This window comes from Leucopleurus acutus (genome assembly GCF_964270905.1).
Source record: "Leucopleurus acutus genome assembly, chromosome: 2".
Classification (NCBI taxonomy): Eukaryota; Metazoa; Chordata; class Mammalia; order Artiodactyla; family Delphinidae; genus Leucopleurus; species Leucopleurus acutus.
Window position 1 is genome coordinate 179,456,175 of NC_139143.1, and position 22,865 is coordinate 179,479,039.

General features: G+C 53.7%; 1 protein-coding gene across 2 annotated transcripts in view; it reads right to left on the reverse strand.

The window, feature by feature from the left end:
• PAX7 (paired box 7) overlaps window positions 1–22,865 on the reverse strand; it is a gene marked incomplete at both ends in the record, with an annotated part of 99,120 nt that overhangs the window by 44,794 nt on the left and 31,461 nt on the right. For both annotated transcript variants that reach the window (XM_082865689.1, XM_082865688.1), the window contains one exon: window positions 649–848. In XM_082865689.1, the coding sequence (XP_082721815.1) occupies window positions 649–848 (200 nt within the window). The remainder of the gene's footprint in view (window positions 1–648; window positions 849–22,865) is intronic.

Here is a 22,865-nt window from a genome sequence, read left to right on the forward strand (position 1 = left end):
TCTGCTCTTTCCATGCCCTCCCTTCCCCCAGGCCCACTGATTAGGAGCCACGCACTTTGAGGGTGTAGAGGGCGTGTTCTAGGCCTGCCCACCCTCCCCGGCATGCTTCTAACTCACCAGGAACATGCTCCCAGTCGGCTTGCATGCTTCCCATAACAGGAAACTCATTACCCACCTTAGGAAGCTATGTCTCTTCTGGAATGTGTGTCCTGATTACTTCCTCCCCTCCTCAGAGATTTGGAGACTTTTCTACTCCCTGAGCTCCCTCTCTTGTGGCTGAACCAATGTCCTTCCTTCCTCCCTCCCTCACCCTTTTCTCCTCTCCCTTTCTGTCTCTCCCTCCATCCCTCCTACCCCCTTCCCCGCCCCCCCACGAAGTTCTTGTCGGCAATCCAAGTCCTCACTGCGGCTCCTGGCTTCCCAGGGACTGCCTAGGGATTAGTTAATCAGTGAACATTCGCTGCCCATTTACTCTGTACCAAGTGCCAGGGCAATACTTGCCTACACGGTTCCTGGATCACTTGCTGCAGAACCTCCATCCCCACCCTGGGGGGTGCCCACTAAACCCTCTGACCCTGGCCACTCCCACCTTCCCAATCCTGGTCTCCGGATGATGCCCACAGCACAGAGCCCCAGGCGCCCCCTCACCTGCACGCGTGCCTCCGTCAGCTTGGTCCTCTGCGCCAGCTCCTCCCGGGTGTAGATGTCCGGGTAGTGAGTCCTCTCGAAGGCCTTCTCCAGCTCCTCCAGCTGCTCGGCTGTGAACGTGGTCCGACTGCGGCGCTGCTTACGTTTCAGAGGGAGGTCGGGTTCTGACTCCACGTCTGAGCCCTCATCCAGACGGTTGCCTACAGCCAGGTGAGAGGGAGGAAGAGGGTGGGGGCCCGGTGAGAGGGAGGGGTGCTTTGTGCAGGCCACCACGGCACTGAGCCTCAGATCCCTCCTGAGCACAGGAAGGATGTTCCCCCCGGCACTATTTATCAGCGTGAAGGCTGGAAAGCAACCTCTCTGCCCAACCTTAGGGGATTGGTTAAATACCTTTTGGCCCAGCCATTCCTTTAAAAAAATAACCCCTGTAGTTGGGCATTTAGGTTATTTCTACTGACACGGAAGGATGTCCATGAGATAGCACTCGGGATGGTTTCGTGATGAAACACACTTGTCAAAATTCCTAGAACTATAGTCTCCAAAAGGGGGAGAATTTTACTGAATATTCACTGCACCTCAATAAACCTGACTTTAAGAAGAAGGCAAGGGGGTATCCCTGGTGGCGCAGTGGTTGAGAGTCCGCCTGCCGATGCAGGGGACACGGGTTCGTGCCCCGGTCCGGGAAGATCCCACATGCCGTGGAGCGGCTGGGCCCGTGAGCCATGGCCGCTGAGCCTGCGCATCTGGGACCTGTGCTCTGCAACAGGAGAGGCCACAACAGTGAGAGGCCCGCATACAGCAAAAAAAAAAAAAAAAAAAAAAAAGAAGAAGAAGGCAAGGTACAACCAGTGTGTGGAGATCAATCCCACTTCTGGAAAAAAAAAAAAAAATAGAACACTACACTCAAAAGACCAACAAATGTTAACCTTCAGGGTGACAGAATTTTTGTTTTCTTTTTAAAACTTATTTATAGTTTAGTATTTCTTAAATGATGGTCATTTAAACAATGACACTATTGCATTTTTCGAAAATATTGCAAAAACTAACGAAAGGAAGAAGCAGGAAGAAAGGAAAGGTTGGAGGAAGGGAGCAAATGCTTGTGCCCAGGGCTGGCAGTCAGGAAGCCTAGATTCCAGGCTTGGTTCTCCCCCAGATGCCCCGAACTGTGACCCTAGGAAGGCTACCTCCCCTCCTTGGGTCTCAGTTTCCCCATTTACAGTATGAAGCGTTTGGACTACGTGACTCCCACACCCAGGCCCTTCCTGGGATGTTCCAGGATCACTGAGTGATCTTACAGGCTGGAGGAGACCTCACCTGATGACCTTGACCATAGCCATGACTCCCACCACATCATCCCCATTAATTTCCACCCTGAAGCCTAGGGGTAGGTGAAGGCCTTTCCTTCTGTGCAGAGAGAGCCCAGGAGTCGGGCCCTGGATGGGCTGTCAGGACAGGAATTTACTTCTGTCCCAGGCCCAGGTGATGGAGGCTGCAAGAAGGGCTTGATCAAGCTCCTTGGCCGTCAGGGCTGAAGACACCCTGGGGGCTGAACCGACTCTCCACCCCCATCAAGCTTGGGCCTCGTGCCCATCCCTGATCCAGCAGAAGGAATGCTAGCAAGGAGCCCCCTAGCCAGGGCTCTGAAGCTGCACCCTCAGGAGCATGGGGGAGGGGGCTGGTGAGAAGAGGAAACCAGGGAAGGGAGAAGAGAAAGCGGCAGAGATGGTCTTCCTCCTCCCCACTCCTGCTTTCTCCCTTTGCTTCATTTCTCTCTCCCCTCCCTTTCCATCTCCATCTTTGATATTTGTGGAGTACATCTAGGTTTTGTCATTCATTCATTCCCCAGGGCATTGACAGAACACCTGCTATGTGTCACGTGCAGACTACGTAAGCTGTGTTCTGGAAGCTCACCTGCGTCAAGCTGGAAGAGCCTCAGAGATCATGTGCTCACACTACAGATGGGAGAAACTGAGTCACAGAGAAGTAACATCACACACCCAAAGTCCCTCAGCAAGTGTCCACACCCACACTCAGACCCTGCTCTCCTGTCCCCCATCCTGTTCTTACCCAGTGGCTTCAAATGTTGGTTATACAGATAGGTCTAGGCTCCTCCCACAAGGGACAGCTGTCCCCCATCCCTGAAAAAAACACAACACCTAATGCAACCTCTTAGATGTCAAGTGGAGGTGAAGGGAAAGGCATTCCAGGTGGGGGGAAGAGCATGTGCAAAGGCCTGGAGTGTCAAAGGGCAAGAAGCGTGATGCCATCATGGGGCTGCATCCCCCAGAGGCGATGCTCCTCTGCCCCAGACCCCCTTTCCCCCATCCTGCTAACACGGCCATCGGGAGGTCATCCCTGCTTTTCATTGGCTTCTGACTGTGACGCCACACAACAAGGGAACCAATGGCAAGGAGACCTGCCTTCATGGCTGCCTGCCTCACCCCTAAAGGCAGACACCTGGGGTCGGATTCAGCCACCCCCCTGCCCTTTCCCAGCTCCCTGTCACTAAGAGGAGGCCAGAACGGTCACAGCTGGCATGCTGGGGTGGTTTCCCCAGCACCTCTGGGGCTCAGAGCCAAATACAAGTAATCCCAAGGATTCACTTCCTGAAACTCACTGCATAACTTCATTTTCTGACGTTGACAAGGAGAGAGCCCATGGGGCCTCAGAAGGAGAGAGCTGAGATTGGCAGGCAGCAAGGGAGGCCAGCCTGTAGATGGGGAATGGGACACCGGGCTCTGTCCTCCAGTGGGGACCCTTGGGCTCGGACAGGAGTTGAGATGGGGAGCAGGGCTGTTGGGGGCAAAACCTATGGGCAGAGATCGTACTCAGAGCTGTGAGGTCAGATTGGGGAGGAGATGGAGAGCCCCAGCCTGATGGAGAAGGCACAGCCCTGTCCTGGGAGAACCCCCAGCCTGATTAAGTCTCAGTTCAGTTTAGAGCAGTGCCGTCCAATAGAACTTTCTGTGATGATGGAAATGTTCTAGGTCTGTGCAGTTCAATACGGTAGCGTCAGCCACGTGTAGTACCGAGCCCTTGAAATGTGTCTAGTGCAACTGAAGATCCGAGTTTTTCATTTTATTTCATTTTCCTTCAAATTTACTTAGCCGCACGGGGCTGGTGGCTACCCCACAGGACAGCGTGTCTTTAGCGCCGCTGGTCTCTCTTTTTAGCAAGGAGAGGACAGGCCTCAAGATCTTTCTGCAGGCACTAGTCTCCAGGTAGAATTAAATGACACTGTTTGTTTTTAGGATATTTGTTTTTATGGTTCCCATCTGTTTATAGGACGTGACAGGCATATTTCATTTACAAGAGAATTTGTTTCCTTGAATTCAGTTTTTTTTTTGTTTTTTTTGTGGTACACGGGCCTCTCACTGTTGTGGCCTCTCCCATTGCAGAGCACAGGCTCCGGACGCTCAGGCTCAGCGGCCATGGCTCACGGGCCCAGCCGCTCCACGGCATGTGGGATCTTCCCGGACTGGGGCACGAACCTGTGTCCCCTGCATCGGCAGGCGGACTCTCAACCACTGCGCCACCAGGGAAGCCCTTGAATTCAGTTTTTAAAGATACTTTTGCACCAAGTAAAATATTAAGGAAATAACAGAATAGGCTGTAGGACTGTAACCAAAATCATGAGTGCAGTTAGCAAATGACTGACTGGAGGTAAGTTCAAGGTGCTTCTGTTACTAGACCTTGCCCAGCCTCAGTGCCCAGTCAGGCCCCAGGTGCACTGGATGCTCTTGCCATCTAAAGTACTTCTGGCTTTCTAGGTGCCTCATGGAATTCTGTGTTTATTTCTTCCTCATCTCCCTGTCCCTCCTGCCCCTTATTGAGCACAGATCTGGGATCTCCTCGAGCCCAGAGACACCCAGATGGAAACCCAGACTAAAGAAGGCAGAGCAGGGCCCACAAGTCTCTGTTGATTGAAAAGATCTGGAATGATCCACTAGGATGATGGTGGTTGCCATAACAACCTTCTGGATGCTGAGTGGGGAGAGCAGGGCCGTGTCCCAGTAGCTGGGAGATCCAGAGAGATCTCAAGAGAGCTGGACTACAGTCTGTGACTACAGGCCCCTGGAAAAGATCTCCCGCCTCCATCCTGGTCCATCCCAGCGGAAGAGACCCCCCATGCTAGGTTGGAGCCACTCTTTGATATGCCATCCTCATGGCAGGTCTATGAAGCTGGCACTATTGGTTCTTTTACAAATAGGGAAACAAAGCTCAGAAAGGTTCAGTAACTTGAGAGTGGCCACATAGCCAGTAAGCCCATGCTCATTCCTGGAGAGGGATGGGGCAGAAGGACAGGTTGAGAGGGAGTTTCGGGGACCCTCTGGGGCAGCTCTGGTCTAGTCAAGAGTCCTTCTCTGGGAGGCCTGACACCTGGATTCTGAGCTGTCTCCAGCCTTGCTGTGTGGCCTTGGACAAGTTGCATCCTCTCCCTGGACCTCCACTGTCTTGGAGGTACACATGAGGATAATGATACTTCCCTGCATGCCTCACCGGACTGCTGTGAGGACAGAATGAAATGAAGACTATGGGAGTAATTTGGAACATGTAAAGGGCACGTGAAGGATTATTATTATTGATGAGGATAACGATGATAATAACAGAAAAAAGGATCATCAACGCACTCCTACTCATCCAGCAGAACCCAGATGGTGGGTGTCCTCCCCCAGGAAGCCTTCCTGGCCCATCCAGGCCAGGCTGGTTTCACTGCTCATCCTTGGAGCTCTCAAAGCTCATCAGGAGACATCAAACTTGCCTGTTTATGGGTCTCTTGGTCCCACTGGACTGGGAGAAGGGACACAAAGAGCCCTGTTGCCACCACATCACCTTCACTTTGGTTTCCCCTGTGCTGCCTCTCCCCCTCCCCACCCCTGGGAACCCTTTAGCCTCTGAGTTAAATTAATAGGATTAGGTGGACTTGGCCACAGAGAGGCCCTGCTGGCTGGGGCTGAGTCCTCCATGCACTGGAAGCTGGTTGCCTCTTGGTGAAGCCTGGGCAGCTGGCACAGGGTGAGGGACATATAGGGAGGGGGACACGGGCTCACATCCATTAAACAGAGACTGGATTTGGGGTGACCAGTGGGGGAGCAGCCTCCTGGCCATCTGCAGCCCCTGCCTTCCTGCTCTGAAGCAGCTCTGGATAGAAAGGCCCCAGTGGGGGTGGGACAGAGCCTGGAGCTGGTCTGGATAGCCCCAGGAGAGGAATATGATGAGGGACCCTCTCTCTGGGTTCCCAGATCCTGTCTTGCTTAGGGATGTGAGGAGTCCACCACAGAGCAAGGAAGAAACATCCCCTCCCTTGGGGCCCTCCTGATCTTATGGGGGGAAAACAGTCTCTGGCCTAGGAAGCTTCCAATCTGGTGGAGGAGGCCTCACCCCTGTGATAGGAATTTCCCAGTCTGATGGAGGAAACACTACTTCCAGATGAACTGGGGCCAGGACAGGCATAAACAAGGAAGACAGCTCCGTGATTTGAGAGCAGCCTGAGGATAGAATAAGGGATGAGCGGGTGACAAGAGCTGTCTGGCTTGTCAAAGCTTTAGGGTGGACGGAAGCAGGTCTGCTCAGGTCAGGGTCCAGCTCAGGCCTGGTTGATGGAAGTGGAGAGAAAATCGCTGGGGGGCAGCTCTCCTGTTCTCTACCCCAGCCTCTGCCCCCTCCTTTGAAGCGTGCTGAATTTCACAGCCACTGACATGGGGGGCCTCAGTTACACCAGCGAGGCCCCACCATCATTGGCCCTGCCCACATGTCCAGACTCACCCCACCACTCCCTGTCCAGCTCTCAGAGTCTTAAATGACCCAGCTGGGCTGTCTCACACCTCCCTGCCTTTGAACTCCAGCCTCCTCTGCTCGGAATGCCTCACCCTTTCATCAGTGCACTCCTGTTCACCCTGCAGAACCCAGCTGGTGGGTGTCCTGGGTCCATCCAGGCTAGGCTGGTTTCACTTCTCATCCTCGGAGCTCTCAGAGCTCATCGGGAGACATCAAACTGGTCTGCTTCTGGTCTCTTGGTCCCACTGGACAGGGAGATCCTTGAGTCCAGCAGAGACTGTGCCTGGCACACAGCAGGGGCCTAATGAAGCCTCCTTAAATGAATAGAGCTTGACAGAATGCTCAGAAAGTTCCTTTCAAACTCTGACACACTGCAGTAGTCACGAGCCTATACTTGTGCATGCACTCTACAGTTTACAGGCCCTTTCATAGTTCCGACACTAATCTCTCCCAATGGAGTGTCAAGCAGGCAGGATTAGCCCCATATTACAGATGGTCGGTGAAGTCTCAGGCCAGTGAGGCCGGGAAGAACACCCAGGACTTGGGACTCCCAGCCCAGTGAAAGCCAACTTTGCTATAATTCCCAGGTGATGGAGAATTCCATTTCTGATCATGAAAACCCAGGTGGCTTCTTCTCCATCCCACCCTCCCAAACTTTCTCTGTTCTCCCTTTTGCCAAAGAAAAGCATGGAAATGAGATGGTCACAATTTCTGGACCTACCCACCTCTCCCTCAGAAGGCGGGAGGGAGCTGAGCCTTCTCCAAACCAAGTCCTTGTCATCGAAGATCCGTGGAAGCCAGCAGTTGGCCCTGAGGTTTGGGGTCCTTATCTCAGCCCCCCCAACTCAGAGATGCCCTCCCACCCCGCTCCTGAGCTCCCCCGTCCCCGCAGCCTCCCAGCCCAGCCTTTATTACAGTTTAACATAGGCCGGCTCACAGCCGCAGCAGAGAAATGAATCACATAATAGTTGATATGCGTTTTAATCAAGTAATTCGGGCAGAGCCGAGAGCCAGCGAGTGTGGGCTGGGTGTCCCTGAATACCAAACAGGCCTGGGCGCAGGTCTTGGAAAATGGAAAAGTCATTTACAGCTCAGCTGGGGGCCCCGGGCCGTGGCGGGCGCCTTCCCAGCCCCTCCACAGGAACTGCTCAGCTGTAACCAGCGTGGGGTTCGTGCAGCTCAGTAGGGCCGGCGGGAGCCGGACCAGACAGCACACAAGGCCTGGTGAAGTGGGTGGATGGAGAGGAGGGAATCAGACCCCTAGTTACACCTCCCTGGAAGCGACCCCTCCCACTCACCTTCTCTGCCCAAACTTCTCTCGGGTACCCTTCCCAGCACCAGCACCCAGGCATCCAGGTCACAGACCTTAGGAGTCCTTAATAACCCCTTTGCTCTCCCATCAAGCCTCACAGGCAGTCAGCCCAGCCCCAGAAGTGGGTGACTCAGCATCCCGCTTAGCTGCGAACCCACCCCGCCACTCCACCCTGGCCCTGCCCCAGAACCTGTCCATCTCTCCCTGGACTCCAGCAGTTGTCTCCGGCCCCAGCAATCGTGGGCCTTCGCACAGGCTGTGCCCTCCGCCCGGAACACCCTTCCCATTCCCCTCTTGGCCTGCAGTTTGCTGCTGGCTGGAGCAGGGCATTGAAAAGCACTGCTGGGACTTCCCTGGCGGTCCAGTGGTTAAGACTCTGTGCTTCCACTGCAGCGGGCGCGGTTTGATCCTGGTCCTGGAACTAAGATCCTGCATGCCCAGCGGCGCGACCAAAAAAGAAAAAAAAAAAAAAAAAAAAAAGCATAGGCTCCCAACACAGTTTGCTTGGATTCTGTAGATTCCACACGTTTAAAATATGGTTAATGATGGGAATCCCCTCCCCCCAAGAACCACTTTCCTTGCTTTGCAGTTTTTCCGCAGCACATAGCACAGTCAGATATGCTAAATATTCCATTTTATTGCCCGTCCCCACCCCCCTCCCCGCATCATCCTGGCCCTCACTAGAGTGCAAGCTCCAAGCAGCTGGGCGTTTTTGTCTCTTTTGTTCACTGCTGAATCTCCAGTGCTTGGCATAAAGTGGACACCCAAATATTTGTTGAATAACGGAAGGAATGAGTAAATGAGTGAGTATATTAAGGCCAGGAAAGAGTGCCAGGGACAAGCGCGTGCTCAGCAAGTGTGAGCTTCCATCAAGCCTAGTCATTTTCCCACTCAGTTTGGGACCACTCCTCCAGGAAGCCTTCTGGAGGACGGCACCCTCTCCATCTGGGTCTGGGGTGCCCACCTCTGTGCCCTCACGGCTGGAGCTCAGCCAAACTGTCCCCGTGGATTCATTTCAGTCCTGCTCTCCAAGAGGCCTCCCGAGGGGTCGGGAGGCATTGGTGAGGTAGGGGTCCAAATAGGTTCTGTCTGACTCCAAATCCTATGCTATTTCTCAGCGACTGACGGAGACCCAACTTCACTCTGCCAACTCCAGGAGGAGAGGGAAGGGAGGAGAGTGTCTTCAGGACGACTGGGTGAGACTCTCACTTTGTTCATAACCTAAACGTGAGAAAACTTTTCCTTCTCCCGGAAGTCCCCATCAAACCCCAGCAGGCTGCCTTTTTTAAAAACTCTGAACCTTTGGTAGCCGGTTCGCATTACAAAATACAAGGCCCACATGGGGTATTCTCTGATTGTGGCTTCTATGCTCACAGTATGGTCCTGTCCTCAGGCACTAGAGGGCACTCTTTATACATTCCTGCCAGGAAGGGGACTATCTAGGAAGAAGGAAGTAGTACTGTTTGAAATGGTACTGTGTAGTTGCATCTCCAGATTTCAGAGCCATGTTTTCTCATGATGGATCCAGAGCTCTGTCTGCACCAAACTGTGAACCAAGCCCAAGTCACGTGTGGGAGAGAAGAGTGGGTTGGTAGAGGGCTGGAACTGTCTGAGCCAGCACTCAGTCAGGGGAGACTTCCTGGGGACAGAGTTCAAAACTAATGTTTGCCTGCTTAGGGCAAGAGGTTGAAGCTGAACAGTGGTGATTAGTGCTGGGTAGACAGCAGAGTCAGTTCCCGAAAGGGGCTTTGCCAACGGGGCTCCACCTCACAGCGCGTGGCCGAGCCTGTCACCGGCAGACACTGGGAAGAGGTGGGCAGAACAGAAGCTGTGGGATCAGAGGCACCTGAGTTTGAATTCTGGCTCTGCCCCCTACTGCTCTAGATACTGAATGTGTGATTGAATTCCAAGCCTCATTCTCATCCTTTCTAAAATGGGGGTAGTGATGGGAGTCAAGGAGGAAAGGAAGAGAGAAAACTATGTCTGGAGGCTGAGCTCCAAGAGTGGGCCCCCCCAGCCCTGGCTGAGCAGACCCCGTCTCTCTTCTCATCCAGGCAGAAGCCTGGCAGGCGGGGAGCCGGCACTCTGGGCTCAGTCCCCGACCTGCTGTGTGACCCTGAACGTGTCACTCGTCCTCGTGACAACTCCATTTCCCCATCCACCCACGGGAAGGAAGAACTGCCATCCGCCTGCCCCTCAGGCTGTTGGTGTAGCTGCACAGATGGAAACCTCGAGAAATCACCACGGGGCGCCTCTGATGCAGTGACCACAGCCTGCTGCCCTGCTCACTCAGGAAAGTTACTTCGCTCCTCTGGGCCACAATTTCCTCATCTGTAAAAGGAGGAAAATCACATAGCGCTGACCTCACAGAGTCGTCATACGTGAAAATTAAATGAACTACTGCAAGACAAGGCTTACAACACTGCCATGTATACAGTAAGTGCTCAACATATGTTAGTTGTTATTATTATTGCTGTTACGACTGATGCCCGAATACAATGAGAACTTCCTCTACCTCTGGGGCAAAAGCACATTTGCCTGGCACAAAACTCGAAGGCAAGGAATGCAAGCATGCATGCATGCGTGAACAAATGAACGAATACCCCTTGGTCATTCCTTCCTTATTCTCCTACGGTGGAGGCTTTGCACAACCCCAGCCACATCCACGGACCCCGCATCCCATCCCCAGGGGGGGCCATCCCAGGAGCAAGTGGTGCCCATGGAGAGGAGAGATGCAAGGGTCTCAAGTAAGCCATCCAGCTGGGGCGCTAATGCTGGCAGGCAGGAAGGGACCAAGGCAGGCACTCAGCTGCGCTGGGAGAGGCCTGGGGTGAGGTCTCCAAATCAGTGAAGGAGAAATGGCAGCACCTGGGGCCCCAGTGGCCAGACGAAGCCGCCCTGCGTGGCGGCAAGGAAGAGGCAGCTTGGCCACCCGTCAGAGCCCCACAAAGCCACTGTGAAAGGACCCCACGCCTGGGAAGTCAAGCCTGCCCAGACCCTCCTTCCTCCACCTCCCAACCTCCACTCCCCCTCCTCAAAGCTGGAGCCTGGAAGGCTGCAGCCACTGGAAAGTCGTCACAGAAGGTGGGATGCAAAATGGTTTCAGGACCCCGGCTCCATCCATCAACCCTCCTGCCTCCAGGCTCAGCTCTGAGGAAGGGCTTAAACCTGGGGCTCACTGAACCCTGAAGACTGGACTCTGTGACCACACAAAGTCTCCTACAGCACAACCGGGCAGGAAGGCCACAGGAGAATAAACATTAAAAGAGCTGCTGATGTGTTTTGGGCTATGTGCCTTTCTCGTGGTAAGTCACGTGGTCGGTCCCATGATAACTCTAAGAGGTGAGTGTTACTATGAGCCCCATGTTACAGACGAGGAAACTGAGGCTCAGAGGGACTAACTTAGTGGCAGACTGACAATTAAACCCGGGCAGCTTGCCCCTGAGTCCCTGTCTTCACCATCAAGGTGACCCCTGTGAGCCTGGCATTCAGGGTCCTCCCTGCCCTGCCCCAAATGTGCCTCCCCTGAAGGTCACTGCCAGGCCTTTGTGCCCTGCGGTGGCCTGGGATGGTGCCCTCACACTAGTTCCTACTGTCTCACTTCCCCCATCCTTCAAGTCTGGACTTGAAGTCCACCTAGTCCAGGAAGCCCTCCATGACTGCCACACCCTGAGCGCTCTCCTGGAATCCCTGTGGCATTTGCCCCCCATGCCACCCTCTCAGCACATGGCCTCGACTCCTGCTGGGGACTGACAATTAAGTTTGTGGGGTTTTTTGTTTGTTTTTAGTTTTTCGCCACACCTCACGGCATGCGGGATCTTAGTTCCCCGACCAGGGATCGAACCTGTGCCCCCTGAATTGGAAACGTGTAGTCTTAACCACTGGACCACCAGGGAAGTCCCAATGTTTTACGGCCTGTGTTCTGTTTATCTTATCATCCAGTTCGCAAAAGGTTTATTTGAACTTCTCGAGGATGGGAACGAGGTCTCCCCCATCAAGTTGGGGACGCTCCACAGTAGAGGCTTCACCTTCACAATAAGACTGGCAGCTTCTTAAAGCTGGAAACTATATTTCTTCTGTTATAACTGGGCATTACCCCAGGGTGGGGTGACTGGGCATAGCTCTGAGTTCCTATCATTCTAGAATGTTCTTAATAACAGTCTCCCATGGAAACTGCAGCTGTCAGTTAAACGAAGAAACCATGGACCTTGCCCTCCCAAACACAACAAGGAGAAATGACTCAAGCTTCCTCAAAGTCACAGGTTCTCTCTCGGGACTCTGGGCTGATTCCTTTTCCCTCGGGAGCCATTTATAGCCGTCCAACTTCCATCCAGCCCCACCTCCATCTTTCTTTAAATGGGCCTCCCAGAAAACTCTGAAACCTAACATCACATTGCATATCAAGGTGCACCTTACTGGGTGCCCCACAGACCCACACAGACAAAAGCCATAGCAGTTACCGTCCACCGCCACGGAAACAAGAGCATTTCTCAGAACCCTACCGCCTTCGAAGAGAACCACTCATACAGGTGGGCAGTGCTGTGAGCGTGGGTTTGAAAGTGAAGCAGGATCACTGGAAAAACAAGTCAGACCCTTAATGTCGCTTAATGGAGTCCAGCCTTCCTCCTTAGGAGCAGAAAGCTTTACCTGGGAAGCCCACCTAACAGAACAGACTTCCTCTCTGTTGTAGACCAACACCAAAGCCTTCAACGTGAGTTACTTCTCCACCTATTGCTGCCTCCGGGAAATCCAGATTAAAATACAGGTAGTCACTGCAGACATGACACCCCCAGGCCTGCTACAGGCAGCTGGCACCCCAGCCAGAGGAGGGGACCATTACCTTGCCCAGAGGAGGGTCTCCAGGGAGCCTGTGGGCTGCTTGGAAAGACTAGGGGATTCCAGACTGGAACCTGAAGTTTGTTCCTGACTTTGTCACCAACTTGCTGTGTGACTTTGGCAAGTCTAAACCCCTCTCTGGGCCCCCTTTTCCCCATCCCTGAAAACCAGAGGTCCTCCTGGGTCTCTAAGAATGACCCTGAGAAGGGGGCCTGGGCTGTATCTGATTTATTCGTTACGTCACACTCCAGAACCCAGTATAGTCACTGGCATACGTAGGGCTTTGGATAAATGTCTGTTGCTGGATGAAAGAATGATGATGGGTGGGGCTAGTGAGGAGCTCCAGAAGGGATTGGGATTCTAAGCTGGGAGTGCAGTGTGGGCTACAAGACACCCCAAGATCATCTGATTCCTGTGGGGGTGAAGCAGGGTGGATTTCGTGACCCTCGTATTCTGCCCAGGGCCAACCCTGCTTGCCAGTAGTCCCCAACCCTTCTTCCTCTCTTAGGGGAAGGAGGTGGGGGAAGGCTTTTCCCCTCCCTGCCCCTCCCCCTCCCCTCCCTGCCCCTCCCCCCCCCACCTCTCCCCAGCCGGTCGTGGGCCGCTTGTGTCTATGGCTGGTCGCTGGGCAGCCCGGCCTTTCATGGTGCATTCTCCTGCTGCCCGCTCCCCACCCTCGCTCCCCACAAGCCCATCCTGTCGTGCCCCCATCAATCTACGGCAACCCAGCCTCTCCAGCTGGCCTGGCTGGGCTGTTCCCAGGCAGAGCAGGTCCACAGTGGAAGGTGGTGGAAAAATGTGGACAAATTTCTGATTTGCAACACTCTGGGAAAGAGTTTATTGCCATTGTTTGAGGACGAATGTATAAATAAAGCAAGGCGAAGATTGCAGGGGGAGGCTGATGAAAGGCAGAAAACGAGAAATTTTATGGCCATAAGGAGCGTACTCTACTGGTGATTTTTGAGGCACTGGACCATGGTAGTTACTTAGCCAAATGATCGCTGTGAAGCTGGGCAAGGCGGCTTATTTCTTAATTACTGTTACGTATTATGTCAGGCGGACGCCCCAGCCCTGGAAAACTTGGTCTTGAAGCAGACACCAGCTCGGAGCCAGGTCCCAGTGCTGGGATGCTGGTGGGTCGATGGCGGCAGGCCATCGACCGCACCCATCAAGGGCAGGGGGCTCCCAGGGCCCGATGACCTCTCCTCCTGTCCAGGCTCCTGCCCCCAGATATTAATTCATTCACTCCACACATAGGTGTAGGTTCTGAGCCAGCTATGGGTGATAGAGCAGAGGATGAAATGGACAAGATGTCCAGCTTGAAAAGATATTCGTAAAAGGCAGCTAGGGAGGGGCTCATTTGGGGCTCCTCCTGCAAAGTAAGTGAGCAGGCGGGACAGAAGGGGGAAGGAGGCAGGCTGTGTGACCGGAAGGGGGTGGAGAGAGAAGAGGGACGCTCTGGTGTGCTGTGTCACATGGGCCAGGTACACAGCCTCTGTGAACCTCTGTTTCTTCACCTGTGAAAAGAGGGGCAGGACTAACTTCTCCCCTTTTGGCTCTAACATAGTGTGGTTCTGAAATTCTAAGATGCTGTGATTCTGTTGCTGTTGGGGTTGGTGGGGTTGATTTTTCAAAGGTGATCAGCACTTGTCCTGTTAAATACTTTCATCTTTTGTTTGTTTCCGTCACGTGATGCAGTAATAGAAGCGGGGGGAGGTCACAGTTTATTTAGGGTCTGCTAGGTGCCAGGAACTCAACACGCATTGTGTCCGTTCATGAAATCCTCACAAGCATCTCTTAGGGCCAGTGCTCTTTGGTAAACGCTCAGAAAGGTGTGGAGACCTGTCGGGTGCTCAGTGGCAAAGCCTTCCTTTAGCCAAGGTGGGCTCCAGGCCAAAGCCAGCGCATACGTTTTAAGTTAATCAAGCTGCCTCCCCAGCATCTCCTACAGGAGTGGTTCTTAGGGCATCAGAATCCCTGGGAGGGCTTGTGGAAACACAGATTGCTGGGCCCCTCCCCCGGGGGGAGTTTCTGATTCAGTAGGTGGAGCCTAAGAAGTTGCATTTCCAACAAGTACCCCAGCAATACCGCCTCTGCTGCTGGGGGCCACACTTGGAGAACCACTGTTCCATAGAAATTCAAAGAAAAGTAGCAACAGCTAACAAACAAAAACCACGCTGCTCCAGGGAAAGGGAAAAGCATACTTTTCTTGCTATTATCACAATGGAGGTAGAGCGGCTGAGAGTGCCAAGCCTACAGCCCTTCACCGCACCAAAACCCTAGATCTTTTTCACAATGATGGGGGAGAAGACACTCACCCAGGGGGACCCAGCGGGGGGCCAGTTTGGCAGGTGAACTTTCTTCTCTGCGGTCCTTGCTCCGTCAGCTTGCCACGGTGGCTGGGTCATCAGACTCAGGACAGACCACCTGGGTGTCTGGAACCCTGACCAGGGCCCAGCCTGTCCCTGCCCTGCCCCAGTCTCTGGACCCACCTCTTTCCACTCCTATCTACCCTGGCTTCTGTCCTAAGCCCTCTTCCTTCTCCCACCATCTTTCCCTCCACCATCAGCAATCAGATGTGCACTGGTATTAACAGGGGAAAGAGCTGCCACAGCATCAAAACAGTGACTTCAAAAGGCTGAAGTCAGTGACCACGCCTGACACATGCCTCCTCCCTGACCCATCTTCCAGCCTCCCAGCTTGAGTTATTTGAAGAGGTGATGTTTCCGCTCCAGAAGAACGAGGACCTTTATCTGTTCTGTTTACTGCTTTATTCCCACTGCCCAGAAGAGGGCCTGGCCCACGGGAAGAGCTCAACACAGATTTGCTGAATGAATGAATGAATGAGTGAATAAATGCACATTTATGGAATGAATGCACTGCCCCCCGCCCCCATATGCTGAGAGCTCGGCAATAACTTGCAACGTTCCGACAGATGCTGACGAAGGTTTGCTCTTCAGGCCAACGTGCTTATTGGCAAGTAGACTCATCCTGCACAATGATCTCATTAGAAATGTATTTATGCATCGCCAGACACCTGGCACCAGGCTGAAAGCCCCAGCTAGCCAGCTGCACGGTTCCAAGAGGTCTGGAGGATTGACGCTCTGTAAAGCAACACACAGGTACTCCACTGAATCCCCTCATCCACATCCAGATGTTTGGTCCACTCAGAGGCGGCCCAAATGCTAATGCGGCGTCTGAAGGATGGTGGCAAAACAGCCTCCGTGGCCGCGGAACCCCTCAGGCACCCCGGACTGCAAGCACCTCCCTGCAAAGCCTCAGACATCTTTGCAAGTGGGCTGTTGGAGGAGCCCGTTTTTAAAGGAGTTAAAATCCAATTTGATCCTGCTGCTTACGCCTTTTCTAGTTTGATGTGTTTTTGATAAAAAAAATTTTTTTTGATCAATAAAAATAAAATCTGTCACTCGCACCCTGGGGTGCTGAATCTTGATAGAATAAATAATGTTATTTTCCCCAAATGTGGCCAGCTATAGGTTAGTTACGTTAAACCAGCAGGGAGGGGGTGGAATCTGAAAACATAGTGGTTCTCAGAGGGCAAAATCATGCTTCGAGATGGTGAGGGACTGGACTTCCCAGTTCTGGTGAACAAGTGGGGATAAAACTCCACGGGGATAAAACAGTGATAATAGGCATTTGCGATGCTCTTACTGGTGCCAGGTGCTACGCCTGGCACACATAACTGGCCTCATCCCACAACACTCAGAGCTGGCAGGCACTGATATTGAACTGGTTGTAAGAATGAGACTCAGAGGAGGGGCAATGACTTATCCAAGGTCACACAGCTCTATGTGGCTGTATCAGGACTTGAACCCAGGTCCATCAGGAGTCTGAACCTATGGTCAGACCCCGTTGCCCCTCCATCTGCCTTTCACTAAGTGAGGGCAGTGACAAGGCCTTGGAAACTAGAGAACGTTCACAATCCAATGCCCCTTTCTCTACAGTCCTTTGCTTCCTTCCCCTCTCCTTGCAGTGCCGTACTGTGCTTGCCCCAAATCACCCTGATAGGGTTGCTGAAAAGACCAGTGCCCTCTGGCATGGGGCGGCATTGGGGGGAAGGGATGCAGCCCTCGATAAGTGGATGAACATCATGGGAAGGTCTGGATCCTGTGCGTTGTGAAATACACGTGGAAGGACCCACATCTACCGTTAGCCGTGGTCCCGCTGGGTGTGTGCACGCGTGCTTACAGTTCACGGGACTTTTACTTCCTGTTATATATTTCTGAACAAAAAAGTTGATCTTACACTAAAAGAATCTGAAGTATCCTGCAAGAGGTCGAGGGAGGAGGTGAAGGAGGGGGGGATGGCTTGGCGACCTCAGAGGCTGAGCTAGACGTGTGATACCGGGAGTCTAGGGGACCTGGAGGCTAGATTCAGAGGGTCAGTGGTGAAAGAGAGGGAGATGGTGGCGTGAGATTCTGAAAGTCAAGGGGATGATCGAGGTGCCTGGAGATTCGGAAGGTGTCAGTGACGGAGGCGTGGAGACGGGTAAGGTAATGGATGAGGAAGGACAGAAATATACAAACCCAGAGGGCCCAGTGTGGGTCCAGCTCAGGTCATACATTCCCTCATTTCATCCTGACAACTACAGCAATAATGGATTTTATCATTCCCTTTTTTTTTCAACCGCACCATGCAGCATGCGGGATCCCTGTTCGCTGACCAGGGATCGAACCCGTGACCTCTGCAGTGGAAACGCAGAGTTTTAACCACTGGACCACCAGGGAAGCCCTTTCATTCCCATTTTTAAATGAAGAAACAGATGATCATATCAAGCCTCTAACTCAAAGACATACGTCAGAGCCAAGATGCAAGATTCGAATCCAAGCAAGTCGAGCCTCCCGTGATGCTGGGAAGGGAAATGCATCCCCCAAACCCCAACTTTTACCCTCGCAGCCCTCCTCCCACACAGCCCATGGGGCCTCCCAGACCCAGCCTCCAGCTTTCATTCCCCCCACAGGCTGGGCCGCCTGCCCTCTAATTAGATTCCCCTGGAAATAAGAGTGCATTGTACCGTTCTGCTGAAGGCAAACTGATTTTACAATTTCTTTTCTTTCCTCCTCTTTAATAACTCACAATGTCTCAAGGAGGTTTTACTTAGGGCCTGCACACTGGAAAATTATTCTGTCTCTCGTGCACTCGTTTTTCTCTTGAGGAAAATTGAAAACTGGATTCTCCTCCATCACCGGGCCCCCTCTCTTGGCCTATCTTGTGCCCAGAATATGCTATAGTCCATTCCCAAACCCCTCCTGGGCCCTCCTCTACCTCGAAAGCAAGGCCCCCTGCCATCCTGCCCCACAGCCTGGAAAGGCTGGCAGCCCCAGTGATCTTGGGAACAGTGAAGAGTCTTTCAAAAGCTGAGAGAGCAGGCGGGCGGGCGGGCAGGGGGAGGGGCGGGCCGGGGGGAGCAAAGCCGTTCGCTCCACTTTGAGATACTTTTGCCTCCAGAGAACTGGACCGGCTCCAGCACTTTTGAGGTGGGAGTTGGGTGAGGGCAGGGCCTTTATTGGTCCCATCGGGTTCCCGTTAAGTGTCAGAGAGTAAATTATAAACAAATGGGTCCCATTTCCATTTCTGAAAGCATCCCCGGCTCTGCCTTCGCCCTCCACATTTAAGGGTACATCCCTTTAAGTGGAGCCTGATGGGACCAGGAGCCAGGTGGATGGTGTCACACAGGCGTGGGCCGTCATCTGTACAGTCTGCAGCCCACACGGGCTGCTGGGCACCCACTCTTCAGTCGCTGGAGCCAGACCAGCAATGACGTGTGACGGACGGACAGACCAACGGATTGACGGACGCCCGCGGGGGGCTGCAGATCTGGGCTCTGAGTGGACAGGTTTCATAAATTAGAATTTGAGAGCTCTGGCCCAAGGGGAAGCAAGAGGGCGGAGTCGGGGAGCTGGCTGCAGAAAGAGGCCCGGGCTGGGGCTGCGCCGAGGGCGCGGCGGGCGTGACCACGGCCCCACGTGGGCTAAGAGGGTGGTGGAGCACAGCGGGTCCCCGGGGCCTGGGCACTCAGGACATGTGGGACAGAGTGTCTCTGGCACCCTGAGCAGGGCTACACCCCCTCCGTCCCGCCACTTCCCAGCTCCTACTGCCCCTGCTCCCATGATGGGGCTTGGAGATGGGAGAAAGACTCAGCTGCGCCCATACACATAATTCAGTTTACAGTAACTGGGACCATGGGCCAGGCACTGAGGTCCAGGCACTTATTATCTCATTTAATCCTGGCAATATCCCCACCAGGTAGGCACTGTTATCCGCACTTTACAGAGGAGGGCTCTGGAATGCAGAGAAACCATTCCCAGTGGTCATTACCGCTCCCAGGAAGCGCTTTCCATGCACCAGGCGCTGTTCAAAGGCTTTTTGCGGATTAGTGAACTCACCTCACTATGGCAACATGTTGCAATGATTATTATTCCATCTACAGGTGAAGAAACCAAGGCTCAGAGAGGCAGAATGTGAGTTGATCGCAGGTCTGGTGCAGGCACCGACCTCCCTGTTTGGGAAGGGGAGGCTTCCCCAGATGAACTTGGTCTCTAAATGTTTGAAATCTCCTTTTTGTTTCAAGAGAGTCCGTTGGTTCAAGCTAGGAGCAACCTGAGAGGTCACTGAGTCCCAACTCATTGGGACTCAACTTACAGTTGAAAAAACTGAGACCAGAGACGGGGTGTGACTTGCCTGAGGTCACACAGCAAGTCAGCAGGAGAGCCGGGACTGGTGTCAGGGCCCCCTCTAGTCCCAGAGACCCACAGACACTCTCAGGGTATGTCAGCAACGGGAGGAGGGGTGGTCGACAGCAGGCCTCCTGGACAGGGCTCTGGAGAGGGTGCTGCCAGTATGGTCATGGTTTTAGCTAAGTCCTGGGGCCACTGACTCGGGATGCAGGCTCTGCATTCAGACGATGCCCTGAATTCCTCCTGGCCCTCCCCTGCAAACCCGGAAGCAATGCCATCAGCTGCCACCCCCAGTCTGAGGGTGCTCCAGGACTGAGAGGAGGGAAGGAGAAAAAGGAGAGTGAGGCTAAGTGCCAGGAACTGAGTGGTGTCGGCCAGGCTGGGGATCAGAGCATCATTCTTTTGTTCCCCAGGTGGAACTAAGAGGCTGCCAGCAAGATATGGCTTTGGAGACCCAGAACTGGGAGTCTGAATCCTGGGTGAGCTCGGGCTGGTACTTAGCCTCTCTGAGCTCCAGCATACAGGAGGCAGGTGGGTGCTCAGGTAAAGTAAGTGTCTGAGGATGGGAAGGCAAAGGAGAGACCCGCTGTCCCTCACCCCCATCCCTCCCAAGGGCCCCCAAGGAAAACAGACACAGGCGCTTGCTACATCCTCATGGGCCCTGACATGTTGCAGGAAGAAACTTGAGGAAGACAGGCCTGGCTGGGGAAGGGACTCGGCTACAGCTGAGTCACTGTTTGCCGAAGGTTACCTAAGATGTGTCCAAACGAGAACCAGCCAGGGTCCTCCTCCTCCAGGGCCTCCAGACATACCCGCTTGTCCAAAACCGGGACAAAGGCAACCCTCCCCCTGGGAAAAGACGTGCCAACCCAGGAGTCATCCAGGTCCAGAAAAAAGCTTATGTAAATGCATGCAAAATACCTGGCACTGAGTGTGTGCTCCATGATTGGGAGCCATTATTATTTTAACAAGCATTTAATGAGCACCTACTAGGTACCACGTGCTTTCTCACATGCTCTCCCTTCTAAGCTGCCTTCCGGCCTAAGAGGGTTCTGATGGTGTCTGGTTTTTGCAGGTGAGGAGGCTGAACCTGCGAGGGTGTGGCTCAGGCATCCATGTGGCTGGAATGCCCACAGCTCTGATTCTGGGCCAGGGGTTTTCAACCTGGGCCGCTCATAAGAATCCCCTGGGGAGCTTTTTAAAAACACTGCCCCCCTTCTGATGTAATGGTCTGGGGTGCAACTTGGGCACTGAGATTTTTTAAAGCTCCCCCATTGACTCTCCTGTGCAGCTAAGGCTCCTGGGCTTTGCTCCAGAATTTCCCGTCTCCTAGTTAGCTCTTGAGGTGGCATGGTTAAGAGATGGATGGTTAAGAGATTTCAGAGGAGAGGGGAGAATCAGGATCATGTGTCCCATTGACCTTGGCTGGGGGAAGAGAAGAGCAAAGATTGGACCCTTCCCAAGCCCTGGTGCTGGCTGGGCTGGCTCAGGGGTCCCAGCTGAAGGTGACAGGTAGGCAAGAGCTCCTGGGCTGGGCTGGGCTGGGGAGGTCATTCAGACCATCCCCCTGCCTCTGCCACATTCTCAGAGTAAATCCCACCCCCGTCCCCCAGCTAATCTTCCTCCTCACCCCCAGGACCTCACGACTTGTAGAGACTAATGAGCATGCATTTCCCTAAATCTAACCTCAATCCCCGCGGTCGCATCCCCCGGAATCTACCTCCTGGAATTTGTCCTCCTTGTGCTGCGTTACTGTGTGAGGGTCTAGGCTTCTTGGGAGAAGGACTTCCCTTTATTGGGCTGCTGCAAGATCAGGGGTGTGTGTGGTCCCAAGCATCCTTCCTTCCCCTGCAAGTCTCTGAAGGATGTAGACGAAGCCAGCCGCAGAACAAACTTGTCCCCAGCCCTTCCCCTTCTGTAGGACTTTACACTTGACCAAGAACCTCAGAGTGGGTATTATTATTCTCCTCCATTTTACAGATGGGAAACAGGCACACGGAGGTAAAGCAGCTTGCCCGACAGCACACGCATCTAGCTCTGATCTGCAGCAAGAGGGAATAAAGTCAGACCAAAGGAAGAACTGCCCAACCTTAGTAGTCCAAAGCCCTAGAACCAGCTGTTAGGGGGAAGCTGTAGGATGTCTCGGGGGCTTTTCTGGATGACCCCAAAGCACCCCTGGCCCCTAAGCCTACCACTGGAGCCAGGCTCCCAGGTACTCCCACCACCAAGCAGTCTGAATTTTCCCCCAGGTGAGTCGGAAGGGAAATTCAATCCTGTTTCCTTTTCTCTGAACTTGCCAAAAGCTTGTTTTCTCTGAGAGGCCCGTGAGGCCTTGGCTTCCTCGGTTTCAAATAATTGACTTTCAAAGCCTGTCTTCAGGTGGAACGCTGCCATGCACCACCTGGGCAAAGGGTTGAACTCCGAGGACTTTGCCAGGGAATGAATGGGGAGGTATCCGAGCTCCGAGATTGGCTGGATGCCTCCCAGAGTCGTCTCAGGGCCCCACCAATCCCTTCCTCCACCCCAAAGCCTTGCCCACAGTCACCGGCTGCCATGGAGTTGACTCTGATTGGGAGCCAAGATGGGCAGGCAGGCTGCAAGCCCCGGCGCACCCTGGAGCATCTTACTGGGCAGCTATTAGAGGGAATGCGGCACTTGCAGGGGTGTTCACCTGTGCCCTTAGCCCTTCTGGGGCTGGACACCCAACAACATCTTTTCTGGAGGGCGCATGAGGTCCCCACAGGCTAGCGTGCTCAGGGTCCCCCTGGACTGAAACCAGACCACTGTGTGGAGAACAGCTGGGGATAGGCCTGAGGTTTGGAGCTGCAGATTAAATGATTATTTTGAAACAGAATGAGTCAAATTAGCAGTCTCTGGATAAAGGAGGTGCAGGAAACTTCACCAGCTCTGCGGCGTTCCCCTCCCCAACCCCGAGCCTGCGCATGCCCACATCTGTCTAGCTGCAGGCCCAAGACACCTGGTCCCTCGGCCTTCTGTGTTGGCTGGAGACCTGGGAAGGGCACGTACCACAGGTGTGTTGTCAAGGCCACTGGGGCCGAGAGCTGGGCCAATCTCAACCCCTCTCAGTCTGTCTTGGAAGTAAAAATAATCAGCGGCCACGTTTATCAAGAGGTGTGTCAAGGCTCTCCGCTGAGCTGTGTGTATGCATCACATCATGTAAACCACTCAGCCATGATCTGTAACGAAACTCCACAGTGAGGGAAGTAAGGTTCAGAGAGATGAGGTCGTTTCCCCAAGGACACACAGCACAGGACAGTCAGGATTGGAATTCGGGGTCTAGCTGCCTCTGGAGCCTGGGAGCTTAGCCACCACCTTCCACTGCCATGTTTAGAATCACTGGAAGTAAAGGATGGTATCTCAGGCTGGGCCTCATCAGGAAGCTGGCATGGTTCCTGGGGAAGGTAATGCATTGTCCTGCTTCCCCACAGGATTTGGGGTTCACCTGTCATATGTCTCGGGGAACAGTATGTGTCTAGGGGAGGAGGTCCTCAAAGAGTGAGCTCCTGGCCTCCCCTCCTCTGGGCCTTACCTTTCTCATCTGTAAAATGGGGGCAGAGAGCTAGATGATTCCAAAG